The 15,127-nt window shown below is 44.3% G+C and overlaps 1 protein-coding gene across 1 annotated transcript; it reads right to left on the reverse strand.

Annotated features, from left to right (window-relative positions):
* Positions 1-1,863: 1,863 nt before the first annotated feature.
* thbs1b (thrombospondin 1b) lies at positions 1,864-14,285 on the reverse strand. The gene is made up of 23 exons (XM_033648546.2): positions 14,146-14,285; positions 13,898-13,985; positions 13,171-13,730; positions 12,882-12,957; positions 12,454-12,537; positions 12,244-12,353; positions 10,934-11,059; positions 9,843-9,939; positions 8,791-8,964; positions 8,458-8,634; positions 8,187-8,360; positions 7,784-7,911; positions 7,523-7,675; positions 7,034-7,252; positions 6,804-6,911; positions 6,249-6,408; positions 6,006-6,124; positions 3,402-3,636; positions 3,042-3,269; positions 2,678-2,949; positions 2,488-2,585; positions 2,238-2,377; positions 1,864-2,139 (listed from the first exon to the last, which is right to left on the reverse strand). Exons 2-23 carry the CDS (start codon positions 13,959-13,961, stop codon positions 2,132-2,134), a joined length of 3,510 nt encoding a protein of 1,169 aa, XP_033504437.1. The 5' UTR covers positions 13,962-13,985; positions 14,146-14,285; the 3' UTR covers positions 1,864-2,131.
* Between the last annotated feature and the right edge of the window lie 842 nt (positions 14,286-15,127).

The raw sequence follows: 15,127 nt of genomic DNA on the forward strand, positions 1-15,127 counted from the left end.
ATTTTGACTTTGGGAGTATATTCACGTTTTGAGCATTGGTGCTACAGTAGACCTAATCAAAGCCAGTTGTCTTTGTGGCCTTAGTATATCCCTACCTTATATATTTCCACATCATCTAAACAACTTCTAGACTTGTCTTGACTCAACAATAATAAACTTGGATGAAAAATAGCGACAACAAAAAAAGCGCAGACATACTTGAGAATTTTAACAACTATTTATTGTCTTGAAGTATGTAACAAAATAATCGCTATGAATAAAACAGCATTTTCGCTTTGTACAACTAAGAAAATGTTTACAGACAAGCAAAACTAATTGTACAAAAATAATGGTAACATCGATACACAATAACAAAGAAGGTAAAAACGATAAAGAACAGAACATCCTCACGTCAGTGTGCAAACCGTTTATACAGATGGACGTGTGGCCTTTGGTAAGGCGACAGATCCTGATAAATTATTTAAATAGCATTTATCTACACACACGCACACACACACAAATCAACCTCTCACAAACAGCTAAGACAAAACAATAATTTATCTGCTAAAAACAGCATTGGACATACGTGATAGAGCAAAATTATTTATATAAAAAAAAGAAATCTCCCATTTTACTGTTATTTTCACTGGGGTGGATCACGGGATTGGGAGCTCGTTGTGTTTTTAGATATGAATTGTCGTATTATTTACAGCTCATGCTACAGTGGCACTTAGATGTCCATCGTTGTAAAGGAATATGAAAAAGTACTTAGGTTGTGTTTTTGTTCGATCAAATTATACAACAGCAATGAGGTAATATTTGTACATCAAAGATTTCCTTTGTTTTTCATCTCTCTCTGAAGAAAAGGCACACAAGTCACATACACTTCATGCTAAATAGCCCTATCTGAATACCTAATTCACTTTGTACAGCGGGGGATGATAGACACTGAAACCTGGCTGTACCTGATTTTTGAATCCCTGTGATATTGGATGGATTTCTTTTAACTTTTTCAAAGCATTTAAATTTTCTTTGCTGCCTACATTGTAGGCAAGAGTCAATAAATTACATGTATTTACATAATTTCAAATTTGAAATCCTCAAAAACTGAGGGAGATACATCTCTTCAATGACCATGATGTAAAATGGGAAGTATTTCGGAGGGAACACTGGCTCTAGAAATTTCTGTGAATTGTAATCCTTATATTTTTCTTACTGGTTTGATATGGGAAGGTCTTCACTTCCATCTCACCCTGAGAGTTGTTAAATTAACCAGACAGCATCAATAAAAACCAATACATGTAAATTCAGAAGATAGCTAACCTAAATTTGATTTTGTATTTCTCTTCTCTACAGAGATTCTTAGGTAGATAGGTAAAAGCACTTTCTTGTTCCAGTCTTCCACATACAGTACATGCGTGACTGCAAACATCCACAACGTCATGTTCCCCTTTTTTCTAACTCGCTGTTCTCCCAACAGTTTTCTCAAGTCCTCAACAACCAAAATCCCTAAAAAATGTTATTGCTGTCTTCATCCTCTGAGTCCTCAAATGTTGTATCATTCAGAATCTACATCCTGGCAGATCTGGTAAAGCAAAGGGAATATTTCGTCGTTTTTTTTTTTCTTTGGGATGTCCATCCAAAAGGTAAGGTAGAAAGGCACACAGGCTGAAGAGGTGAGACAGAAAAAGAGAGAGAGAGAGAGAGAGAGAGAGAGAGAGAGAGAGAGAGATGTAAAGGCTTGGAAGTGCATAGTTGTCTATGGGGAGCCGTTCCCGCACAGAGATGAATGAGGTCTTTCAGAGAGCAAGAAAGCAGGCAGAGCTGGGATAGAAAGGTGTTTGTGTCCTACTGGCAAAGCTAGATTTTTCTTTTTTTTTCCCCCCAGCTCTCCCTGCTCTCATGGATGCTAAGGGTGGAGGAGAAGGGGCTCTCTGATCCTCAACTGGCAGTCAACCGGTTGGTGCTCTGCCCGAACCAGCATCAAGTTACCCTGAGGCTGACCACATGCCCTTCGCCTCGTCCGAGTGTGCGTGCCGCAGAAGAAAGAGTTGCGGAGATAAATCGGTCCCTGGACTTTGCATCAGAATACATAAGTTCATACTTTATACAAAAAAAAGGTGCATTCCTCAGAGCTTCCTGCGCCGTGCATTTAGGCATCTGTTGAGAGAAAGAGACACAATAAAAGGAGTTAGCCTCGATTTTAAGAACAGAACATCCAGTGCTTTCTTGGACCTTGATTCTACGGAAATCCTTACCTCTGCATTCATACTTGAGGTCTGAGAAGTATACCATCTCTTGTGAGAAGACAAAAAGACCTAGCCTGCCGCCAGCATATGTCTTGTCATAGATATTACCAGAATCTGCCATGATCTTCTTGCCCTCATACATCACAACTCTGTGGGAATAAAGGAAACATGGAAGTTGGTCAGGTCCATGGCTTGGATTTTGACATTAAACCCATGTGAAGAGTGATCTTCTGTGTGAATTAAAATATCCTTTGCACACCTAATAAGTCCTGTTCTCGGTCTGTGGATCAGATGCCATCTGTAAGCGGTGAAGTCTTTCCATCCAACATTCTTTGGGTCGTGCCAGAGAGTGCGGACCTAAAGCAAGGGGAAAAAAACAGCCATGGGTTTATCTTTGTACTCTTCCCAAAATAAAATCATCCGTTGGGGAATAGCACAGAATGTCTCACCTGTCCTGGGGTATTTCCTGTGTGCCAGAGGGCATTCCTGAGGTGCTCTCCTGGGCCAGTGGTGGAGTTAACCACTTTAATGGACAGGCCAGAGTAGCCCTGGGCCTTGGTGGGTTTATTCGACCAGTACGTCTGCGTAATCTGCTTCCACATCACCACGTAGAACCTGGAACTGGACTGGTAGCCGAAAACAAAGCCAGCGTAATCATCATCCCTCTCTGTGTTGATGAAGAAAGTCCCACTGAAGTCCACTGAGTTGAACTCGTGGTAACCTAAAGGAGAAATGCAAGTTAGAGGCCAGAATTCCAACTGACACTCCGATACTGCATTTTGTAGACAATCACAGCACATTATTTTCACTTACCAACAGCAATGCCAGGGTCACAGTTGACAGTCTGAACCAGCTCTTTACCCTGATGGCGGACGACCCAGTTAGGATCAATCTGCGAAGTGCCTTTGGGGTCCAGAGGAACCATCTGGAATTTGCGGAAGTCTGTCTCACTAATGTCAAAGTTCTCTGGGCACACATCATAGATGTCGGGCACGTTGTCTTGGTCAAAGTCATCTTTGCAAGCATCTCCACGACCATCACCTTAAAAATACACAAAATATTTGTCAATGATAGTACCTAAGGTATTTCAAAGATGTCTAGACATGCCGTAAGCTGTGTTTCAGGGTATTACTGTTGTGTCCTTAGGGTTGAAACATGGCCCATTTTGCTCACCATCAGAGTCCAGTTGATCAGGATTGAAGGCCAGTCTGCAGTTGTCCTTGTCATCAGGGATGCCGTCATTGTCGTCATCATGGTCACAGGCATCTCCCTTGCCATCCTTGTCATGGTCAGCCTGGTTGGCGTTGGGAATGTATGGGCAGTTATCCAGGTTGTTCTGGTGTCCGTCCTCATCAATGTCCTGGTTGCTGTCACACTTGTCTCCCACCCGGTCATCATCTGAATCCATCTGCAATGGCACAATGTTTTGGCGTCAGACTTATGGCTTTCCAAACGGTTAAGAAAATCAAGACAACACCAGTGTTACTGATTACATCGGCTATTTTGCCAGAAAAGATACTCGACAATGGCGCTCAACATCTATGAAGCGCTGTATTAAGTAAATGCTCGTCCAAACCCAACATTTCCTACTGCTGCAGTTTCACATTAAAAGCATTTGACTGGTGACTAACGACCTCACTTATTATGACAGAGTCAAATGAAACACAATCAAAAACGTATCTATAAAACAAGACAATGGCATTTCTCAACAGCGAAGCAGTGTGACACATCGCAGGGAGCAATGGAACAACAAGGAGCAGCCACAGTGAGCTGTTAGATAATAATTTAAACCCACTGATAATGTTAATGAGGGAAAAGGACTTTGATACATCGCTAAGAATTGCCAAATAGGTGCTTTTGCTTTTTGATTTGACATCAACCTCTGCTATTGTCTTGTCTCCTTGCTCTCTTCAGAGAAATCTGTAGGGCTTCCCCCTAGAAGTCGAGGAATCTAATCATCAACCGACTGAGATTCTTCAAGTTGAGCAGTTTTTTTTTGTCAGTCAGTGTGCATTGTACTTCTGGAGACATTTGTGTCCCCAGATTTAGCTGTAAAGTGAGCACTACCCACTTTCACGGTGCTCTATGCTGCAGGCAGCTGCTAACCCAGACCCAGAGTGAGTCTGGGTGAGACAGAGGCAGCTGCATGGAGGAAAAGAGACTTTACCCGGTCAGGCTCCGAGATAACATTACCTTCCATCCTCTGTTTAGAAGTTGTGAATTTACTGCCCATGGCAACTTAATAAGATTCAGTCTCTTGCTTTTATTTGATATCTCCTGTCTGAAAAACATGCTGTTGCACATTTTTGATCTGTCGTTAGCATAGTTAGCATGCATTAGCTTGGAAGGCTAACTTTGCTTGTTTACTATATTATATGAATGTCACTGTCAACCGGAACCCTATTTAAATTCTCAAACTCTATATAAAAAAATACATAATGAATAGTCAAGTATACATATTGAATGCACAAATCCAATTTTGACAAGTCTCAGTTGGTTACAGCTCCAGAAATCTGACTCCTGCTATTTTGTGCTGTGACTCTGCTGCTACTGCTGTACAGAGCAGACACTTTAAGTTATAATTGTAGTATCTGTTGACTGAGGTACTGATAAAAAAGTGCAACAACAGTGGTGGCGGTGGATATCTAATGTAATCAGTGTATGCCTGAACACCGCGTAACAACGGTTCAGACTACCGCAGCAAACCTAATTAGCATTCTAACATAGGTGATTACATTCCACTGTGTTTATTTCCTTTCACCGCAGTGTTTCCTATAACAATTATTCTGTCATCTCTCCTCTCCCGCTTTCATTAAGGACTTTCCTTAAAATCACTTTGCCTTTGTAAAGCTGAAAAGCTCAATTTGTCCAAAATCTGTCAGCAGTTTTCAGCTTTTGAAAATCAAACATCACTCAGCAAGACTCTGTTGCTCCTCCTCCTCCAGTTTGCTTGTTGAACACCTCCAGCATCTGCAGTGAAGGGCGAAGTCATGCTAGCCCTACTTGGCAGAAGTAGATACACCCTGCGGCACTAAGAAAGAATAGGGGCAAGGAGTATGAATGGGTGAGCGCAGGGGTGGGATGTGAGGATTTGGGCAACTGTGTAAAACCATAATTCTGCTGTCAAACTCCTCAATGAGACCACAACTTTTGAAGAGGGCATTTTTGTGCTGTTTTGTAGTCTTTGGAACAGCATGTAACATTGCTGCCTCCATGCCTGTACTTGTTTCAATTGACCTTCAATTTCAGCGTGCAATTCTGCCTTTATTCACTCTCACTCTCAATCCACTCTTTAAAGACTACATAAATGTAGATTTAGACTCACCCCTCCTTCCCCCATTTTCTTCCTGAGTCCTGTTGTTTAACACATTCCTATTTCTCAGTGTAGCATGGCACAGGTGGACTGAGTAGGCCCGTGGTGCACACAGCCCAGGGCCAGCCCATTTCTTAGTAATATCCAGCCTAGGGCCTCTTACCTCACATTAGCCGGCTCACGTCAATGGGCTATTGAAAAGACCCCTAGACCCCCACCACGCCTTATTGAACTGATGTGTCCTTGAGCTGCATACAGGATTTACTCCACCTTTACATGGCGTGATAAAGCTTAGACAGCTATACAGGGCTAATCACCACCGCTCCGTCTCAATTGAAAGACAGATATATGCTGAGCTTTAGAGAAACGCAGGGAGGTGAATGTAGATTATTTTTGGTGGGTGAGGTGGAAGGAAATGGGGAAGGGGGGTGTGTATGTATGTATGTGTGTGTGTGTCTACACACCTGATCAGGATTATGTTCCAGGGGACAGTTATCGCACATGTCTCCCACTCCGTCCAGATCTGTGTCTCTTTGGTCGACATTGTACACATAGTCGCAGTTGTCCTTCTCATTCAGTATGCCTGGGGAATTAATGCAGACATATGATATGATAAGTATGTCACAAGGCACTCAAAAAAGCATGACCTTACTTTACCGAGAGATTTAGATTTTCCCAAGCATTGTTTTTAATCTTCCAGTCCTCACCATCGCCATCAATGTCCACAGCGCAGGCATCGCCCTCTCCATTGTTGTCTGTGTCTGTTTGGTCTGGGTTGCTATTGTAGGGACAGTTGTCACAGCGATCACCCACATCATCACGGTCGTAGTCATACTGCCTGGGGTTGTACACGAATGGACAGTTGTCCTATTTCACAAAGAGGAAGACAAAGGGGAAGAGGAAAGAGATGAGGATAGGTTTCAGGTGCGGTGCTTGTCATTTGCCATCTGAGTAGATCTATTACAGAGAGGGAATGATGCAGGATGAAAAGGTGCTTTATTTTTAGGCCCTGTCCCAAATCTAATGTTGGGATTAGCAAACACACAGTGCAGCTCCTTCAGAGCCGGACCTCAGTATTGGAATTTGAGGTTTTGGCTCAGGCGAGGGAGAAACATTTGCTTTCCTGCCTCCCCCGCCCTCCTCTCTCTCCACCTGCCTTCTTATTACACAGCATGAATGATGAATGCAAAAATCACAGAGCACACACACACACTCCCTTGTCCACTGCGACTGTATGGCCACATCTGGAGAGTTTCGCTTACCCTATCATCAGGAATGCCATCATTGTCATCATCATTGTCACAAGCATCTCCAATGCCGTCCTTATCGTAATCTTCCTGACCAGAGTTGGGGAGGTTGGGACAGTTGTCCTAAATAACACACAACACAGTCAGATGGTCAGAGTCTGCAACAAACTTAAAAGTCAAAAACTTTCCTCAGTGACTTCCATTCACAGAACATAATCAAGTCTTGATACGTCTCAGCGACATACCTTTTTGCAGTGGTAGGTGGCGTTCTCCACACAAACCAAGTCAGCGTTGGGCCATCCATCAAGATCTGTGTCCTCTCCGCAGATGTGGCCGTTGCCAGCATAGCCGGGCTTGCACTCGCAGCGGTACATGGGATCGGCAAAGTGTCCAAGATAGTTACAGCGGGCGTTTTTGTTGCAGTCGTGGCTTCCATCAAGGCAGGGATTACGGGGCGTGCACACCTGGAAATTGAAGGAGGGATACATAGTTTGATCAATCAGTGATCAGACCGGATAGGCATACTCTGAATTCATGACATTCTGTTCCTGGGAAAGGCAAACATTAATCGCAATAAATGAGCACGGTCCTGCCCCGGAGACGCAAATGTACTCGTACTAATTACTCCTGTTGTCAGTATAAATTTATCATATGTTGAATCTCTTTTTAGCAGAGCATTTACATTGGGCTGTTCCCCGATTGGCTGCTTGACACAAAGACATGACTGCACTTGCCTGTTTCTTAGCAGCAGCCTGCTCCACACCTCTGCCAAACGGCTGGGGTCCTGAGTAGCGAGGAGGGCAGGGCAGACAGTTGTAGCCAGGATCTGTGTTCTCACAGCGGTGCACACCATTGAACTCAAAGCAGGCATCTGGAACCTCCTTACACTGTTTTTAGGATTAAAAGAAGAACCATTAAGCTCATTAAGACTTGCATGTTACAACAGACATCAAACCACATTTATACCTGACAAAATCATAATCAAAGGTTTTTACCTCATCAACATCTTTACACTTGATCCCATTGCCAGTGTAGCCAGCTGGGCACTTTCCACACTTCCAGGAACCGTCAGGGAAACTGGTGCACTTGGCGCCGGCAAAGCAGGGGTTAGACAGGCAGCCATCTGAAAACAGAAACGTTGGCTCATTAACAAGACATCATCTGCAACAAGTTATTACGTAGATGTAACCTCGTTTTAATCACATAAAGCCCATTCCAGTAGTGATCTCATTGCGAGGGGAGATCTCGGTATATAAAAATATAACAAGTAATTAAACAAACATGCCAAATAACAACAGTAATATAGCAAATTAAAGCAGAATGAGCACAGCATGTTTAAAGTAATACAGATACATGAATTCAATTTTAGAAGCTCTGTAAGTAATAAAAATGCCTCACCAACTGGGCAGGCTTTCTTGTTGCACATCTGGGTGTCTTTGGCATTACCAACACACTCTTTGCCACCATATTTTGGTGCAGGGTCATTGCACAGACGTTTACGATGCTGGACACCACCTCCACAGGTGAGACTGCAGGTGTCCCATGGTGACCAGGGTCCCCAGTTGCCATTGACTAAGGGAGACAAGAAGAACACGCGATTCATTTCTGTCCCTGCTGAATATAGCACATAAATGCAACCAGGCAGCAAACAGCAGATGTTGGGACTTACTGGGGCACGGAGACTTCTGGCACTTCTCTGTTTGCCGGCCTTCTCCCTCGCAGTCTTTGCCTCCAAGCTGAGGGGTGGGGGAGTTGCAGAGGCGGATACGGGTGATGACACCAGCACCACAGGTGACGGAGCAGGATGACCAGGGTGACCAGTGGCTCCAGTTGCCGTCCTGCTTGACTGAAGGCCGCAAAGAAAGGGTCAGAGAGGTTAGTTATCAGGGCCGCTGTAGCATTCTATTGATGGGCTAGTATATCTCCCAGATGTAAATGAGGCTGGCCGTTTATTCATTGTTGTGTTTTGGCTGGTGAGTGAGAGCATGTTGTGTTAACTCACATCGCTTGTCACACTCCTGGAGGTAGCAGTCGCGGGTCTGCACAGAGGTGCCCTCGCAGTTGTTATTGATACGGTCGCAAGAGCGCCCACGCTGCTGGATGCCCCGCCCACATGACACGGAACAATGGGTCCATTCAGACCATGGCGACCAGCCGTCCTCTGCATAGTCGCTCGCTGAGCAGGAGGGAGAGGGACAGAGTATGAGAGAGAGAGAGGGGAAGAGGGAGACAATAAAAGAGCTATTCCAGCAAGGCAGCACCCCCTCACAAACACCCCCGAGCCTAAATGAGGAGGGAAAGCTCTTAAAGCGGAGGGCTAATAGCGTGGATTTAGCTGGGGCTCGGACAGATAGAAAGCCGTCTGTTGAGGCGGGCAGAGACTAACACACTAAGAGGAGCTGGGGAAACAGAAAGGGCCACTGTCCTCAGGATACACAGGGATGCCCCATTGGCTTATGTTTTCCTAAAGAGGAAACAGATTTTGCAAACATGGCCCTGGGTGTGTAATGACTTCAACAAGTGGCTGAGGTCTCAATGAATGCGGCTCCCCCTGTTTATTTAGGTTTTAGGGGAGCATTGCAGCCAAGCCTGCATAGGTATAAAGAACATGTCACTTCTCCTCACGCAGAAGATGGCTTCACTAAACAGCCGACCAATTTTCCATCCCGCTTTAACTAATTTGGCAAATTGCAGCCATTTCAAAGATGTTTGGGAGCACAAAGCGCCAATGTTCCAAACACATAAGCACCCTTTCATTTACGCGGATGTTATTTCAGTTAAATCATCTCTAAAGTTAACATGTTTTCTCTTGAATAGAAACCTTTACATTCAGGGAAATATTTGTGGCTTTTTGTTTAATATGGCAAATAGCATAGAAACGGCTCTCTCTGTGAATGGCATAGGGTTTGAATGCTCTGTCTGTTAGTTGAAACACATACACTCCAGCCTACAGGGACCATTTATACAGTAGCTCGCAGTGTGGGTTTACATAAATGCAATTACAGTGTACTTTTACAGATTGTAACAATGAGTTTATAAATCAGGAAAGCTTACGTGTTCCACAGCGTGGGCAGCACTCTCCATCAGGAACAGTAGCATTAGCACAGGGGATCAGGGGGCAGGAGATCTTGCGGCACACAGTAGCAGAGTTCTGCACAAGCACAGAGATCATATGTACAGTTAAACACGTGCTGAAATATGTGAAAATCAACCAAATATTGCAGCAATTATCTTTTAAATCATGTCCAGGTACTGGCTTAAACCCATTTTTCCAAAAGGACACTACAGAACCGTGTCACTAATGTGAAGTTGATTGTTTTGTAAACCTTTTTTGAGCTAGTGCGTGTGGTAGGGTCATTTCGTATCCAAGATTTAGTCCATGTCCGTGCAACCAGCTCATTAAATTCTCCGCTCAACATCTGAGTTTGTGCAGACTTACCATGCCAGAAAAACTAAAAAGCAGGATCCTGGCTGAGAACAGAGACCCCTGCAGACAACCACCTGCCCACTGGGTCAGGGGAAGGTGGGAACGAGGCCAGAGTCCTAATAATGGAAGTCGGTTTGAAGCCGGACTGGGCGCTGAGCCCCAAACAAGTAAAGCCACCCTGCCAACACAACCTGTGTGGGTGCACTGTGAGTGACTCAGGGTAACAACTGCTTCTGACTATGCATGCTAATGCTCTCCCTCCTGGATCCAATCAGTGACAGGCAAGAAAACAGGGAAAAAGGGACAACTAGCGTATCAATAGAAGAGGAAATCAGGAAATAAAGCCTGTCGGTGAAATGCAGCAATCTTCCCTGCCAAGTGCTCTGCACCTGGACCTATCCCTTTCCACTTACTAAAGCCAAAGTCTTGTTCTTAATTACACTGCATCACTTAAAGCCTGGTCAAGTCCCTCTAGGCCACACTTGAGTTAAACTTCTGTCAACAGACCTCTCATTACAACAGTAAAGGCTGCTGGCCCTCTGCCAGGCCTTCACACTACTAATTACTGACCAGATCAGTTGAGTGGTGGTTAGTGTGTGTGTGCCTAAGTGTGAGTTGTCTTTGTCCAAGTGTGTGTGTGCAAGCGTGTACAAACAAGTCATCCCCTCACACGTGTATTCAAGTACATAAGAGGCTGCATACACTCAGGAGATCTCACCTGACAGGTGCACTCGGTGCAGTCGTCCACAGTCCACTCCTCTCTGTTCTTGCGCACAACGCCGTTGTGGATGCAGACGCCACTGTGAATGCCGATGCGGGTCATTATCAACTTGTTCTCATCCGTCTGGGAGGGAGGTGGAGGAAAAACAGAAAAAAATGACATTGCTTAATGATCATTTAATTTCCAAATTGCTGTTAGCTTGGCAAAAACGACTTATCATATTAAAATTCACTGTATAATAAAGATATGTTTAAACGTACAGCACATTCAGTAAATAAAGCTGTAATTGAAAGAGCATGGGTGTAGATGTTTATGTGCATATGGAAGTAGTTAAAAATGGGAATATGCATGACAAGGCCATTGTTAATCCAACATTATATGATGTGCAGAGAAAAGGTGTTTCAGTTTATAGACAAAATTTATAGACAAACTGATGCCATAAAGAAAATAATAAAGCAGTAGATCTTGCAGCTGTGTTTATGCAGATTTCAGTATCTGTGCAGGGCATTATCAAATTTAAAGGTCCCATATGTTAATCATTGTCAGGTTCATATTTGTATTTAGGGTTTCTACTAGAACATGTTTACATGCTTTAAGGCTCAAAAACACATTATTGTTTGTCATACTGTATCGGTATTCACCCCGTGTCTGAATCACTCCATTTTAGCGCCTGTCTCTTTAAGCCCCCCCTCCCAAAGAAGCCCAGTCTGCTCTGACTGGTCAGTATACTACGTCTTCCACATCTGCATTCTTGGTGTTTCTGCACCATCCTTGCAGCCGAGGAATGACTGAAACTGCACTGTAGAGGCAGTTTCTGGTATAGTTGTGACATCACAACTTCACATTAGTCCTGGCAGCTCATTTAAAGGCACAGGTTGTCAATACGGACTGTGTGCACTCTGTGGAATGAGCCTTTTGATTCTGTCACAGTATTTTTGTAGCACCTATACCTGCTTTATAGTAAAAAAGCAATAGAAATCTTTTTTTCTGAAAAATCTGAATTTTTTTTTTTTTTTTTTCACAATATGGGACCTTTAAAATCAGAGTCTGAGGAGCTACTTACTACAGGCTCTGTTGTTTTCTAAGCACTCAAAGTCTTCTTAACCCCAATGACCAACATGTCAGAGTCACCACAACTCCTCAGCTGAATATACAGCATGTGTTGTGACGTTATTTGGCTGCACAACTGCACACTGGCGGTGACGGTCACCCAGAGACCAGACACATCCAACAAACACACAAAGGCCAACAGGCAGACAGTCTCTTGCACTCCTGCCACCAGACGGTATTGTGGGTTTGCTGCTTACCAGCTTACGGAGTTCGTTGGACAGCTCCTTGACCACTACTCCGAGGCCCTTCAGCTCCTTAAACATGCTGACCAGGTCTTCACAGGAGAAGCCACAGACCATCTGCAGGTCTTCACCAGGGCAAAAACACAAGGAGAAAGGTCATTCATAAAAAAATCTTAGGTTAGTGTGGTCAGTTTCACCATTCTGGAGTGTGACAGTGGTGTTTACCTTTAGTCTTGTGTCCAGTGTACTCTGTCCTGATGGCTGAGGAGCCGTTAAGGTTCTGCAGGATCATGGAGTCAGTCGTCATGGCTGAAAGAAGAGCAGCACCGAAAATCAAACCACATATTTGCACACTCATCCTTATTAACGAGGGAGGATATGAAAATGTGACACATCCCACGCTGCAATACATCCTTATGAAAACTAATAAGAACATACTCTGAGACCACAGCACCCTGAGATATTTGTAGACTAGCATTCCTGCGTGACAAGCTGAAAACAACATCCCATTTAGGGAGGGTTTTTAATTGTAGAAATCAGCACGCAAATTAAGTATACAAGCTGCACATTACTTTGATAAAGACATGCTCGGACTTGGCAGCGCACGAGGCAGATGAGTGATGAGTAAACACACAGGATGTCTGATTACTTACAGCTTTGGCATCCTTTGTTGCGGAGGATGGCTTCCAGAGATGTTCCAAACACAAACCGCACGTTTTGCAGGACTCCCTGCAAGTAGAACCCGGTGCATCAGTGAATACAGCCGCTTATTATCAATGCATCAGTCTGAAAGCATTAGAATAAACTATAGTCCTGCCGTGTGCGCGTTTTTACGCATTTGGGTATCATTACGCACCACTTTCAACATATAAAAGAGACGTGACAGATTGCCTCCTTAATATAATGATAATAAAAAACACATCTCCCGGCTCGTGCTCTCACCATGAACCTGTCCTTCACGGCTCCCTTCCCGATCCTGAGCTGCGCGCTGCCCGGGGTCTCCTGCGTCAGGATGCTGGTGATGGGCGCATCCATCTCGGCTGTGTTCACCTCCTCGCATCCTGCGTACAGCTGCGCCTGGTCCTCCTGCACGAACAGCGTGATATTCTTCCAGTGGCCCGTCGCCAGATCCACATCTTCAATGGAAACCACCTGCTGCTTGTTCTCGGTGGAGTAAACTATGTCCAAGGTGTTGGCTTTGCCGTTGGAGACGATCTCGAACACGGGTCCGGAGCCGTCCCGCTTCTCCACGGTCAGGAGGCTGCCCCTGGTCCGTTTGAACTGCTTGAAGTTGAGCAGGAGGAGGAAGCCCTTCTCGGCATGGATGGAGTCGATCAGGTCCCTAAAGGCGCTCTCGGGGACCGGGGGGATCAGGTCCGGCATGAGGATCTTGTAGGCGGGGCTGTACGGGTCGTCTCCCTTCACCATGGTGACCGCTTGGCTCTTCTTCGGGACTTGGACGAGCTCGAACAAGTCATACACGCTGTTGTCGTCTCGGCTCTCTGCGGGGGGATAATGACAAGCAGTCAGCCTTTGTCTGTCACTGAGCTGGTGTCTCTTCAGTTTCAATACACTGCAAACTTTTTTTTTAAACAACACCAGACTCTTATGATAAATAATTTCCTGTCTTGCAGAGAAATAATGCTGCGTAAAGTTCAAGTAAACTCACCTGCGACTCGCGCGCTCTCGCAGCTCCAAAGCATCAATAGCAAAAATATCCCTGTCAACTTCATGGTGAAGCACCAACCTGCTGCTGCCTGCAAACAACCCCACCATTCATAACATAAATGTCAAAGTCAGACTAAATCAGCGTGCAACAGGTTGAAAACATACATAATATTAACATTAATTAATAATATAAAATAATGCCGGTGCAGCTGCAGAAACAGCCGCATTCCTCCAATATTCACCACTCACCTGCTTAACAACAACAGCAAGGCAAAAGCAATAAAATCCCGCAAAAATATATTTAAAATTCCAGCAATAATCCTCAAGAGTGACTTATTCAAAAATAAAAATCTCCACAGCGCAAAGAAGACAAATAATAAAAATCTTGCGTGTATTTTCTCTCTTGATTGAAACTTGTCCTTGCTGGTATCGGCTGCTTAAAAACTCCCTTTTAAGCCGAGGGGGACAAAGTGCTATTTAAATAGTTTGATGCCATTCCTAAGAAGTGGCGTCGTCCAATCACGGTAAGGGGAGAAAAAGGGACGAGCTTATCCTCTTAGAGAGAGAGGGAGGGGGGAGGGGGGGGGGGGGAGACCAACTTCAGTGTGTTGCACTCAGACTTTTAATGGACCAGTGTTTCCTCTCACAGCGTCCATCCATCAGTCCTGCAAAGGAAAAAAAAAATCACGTGCAAAATCTTTTTCAATATGACATCATATATTGTTATTGTAGAGCCCCTATGGTGCCGGTGGCTGCAGTGTTCATATACCTGTGTTATGCACTCTGCATGTGGCCCATAATACACATCTGCAACTTATTTTAAGTATTCATTTTTGGTTTTACATTCTTTCATTTGTTATATGTCTAGGCGATCCTCTGGGGAATATTCTATCAGCTATTTCAAGTTTGGAGTATTTGATTTTAATCATACGACTGTATTACTCATCTTTACAGTTTTGACTGTTAAAAAACAGCATTTTTCATGTCACACAGGTCACATATCGGGTCTGAACAGTAGTCAGTTTCAGTAGTGAGTTTCAGTGTGAGCCTCAGCTTGTTGCAGTTCCAGCTCCGGCCGCTAGGAGCTGATGTGAGTTCACTGGAGAGGTGCCTGAGGCAGTTAGTGCTGCAGCACACCTGAGCTGACACTCAGCTTCACTGTTTTTGATGAGCTTCTGTAAAAAATTTAAAATGTTTTTGGGCAGTTTTATTATTTCATTTTTTATTTATT

Source organism: Epinephelus lanceolatus, chromosome 13 (assembly GCF_041903045.1).
Source record: "Epinephelus lanceolatus isolate andai-2023 chromosome 13, ASM4190304v1, whole genome shotgun sequence".
Classification (NCBI taxonomy): domain Eukaryota; kingdom Metazoa; phylum Chordata; class Actinopteri; order Perciformes; family Serranidae; genus Epinephelus; species Epinephelus lanceolatus.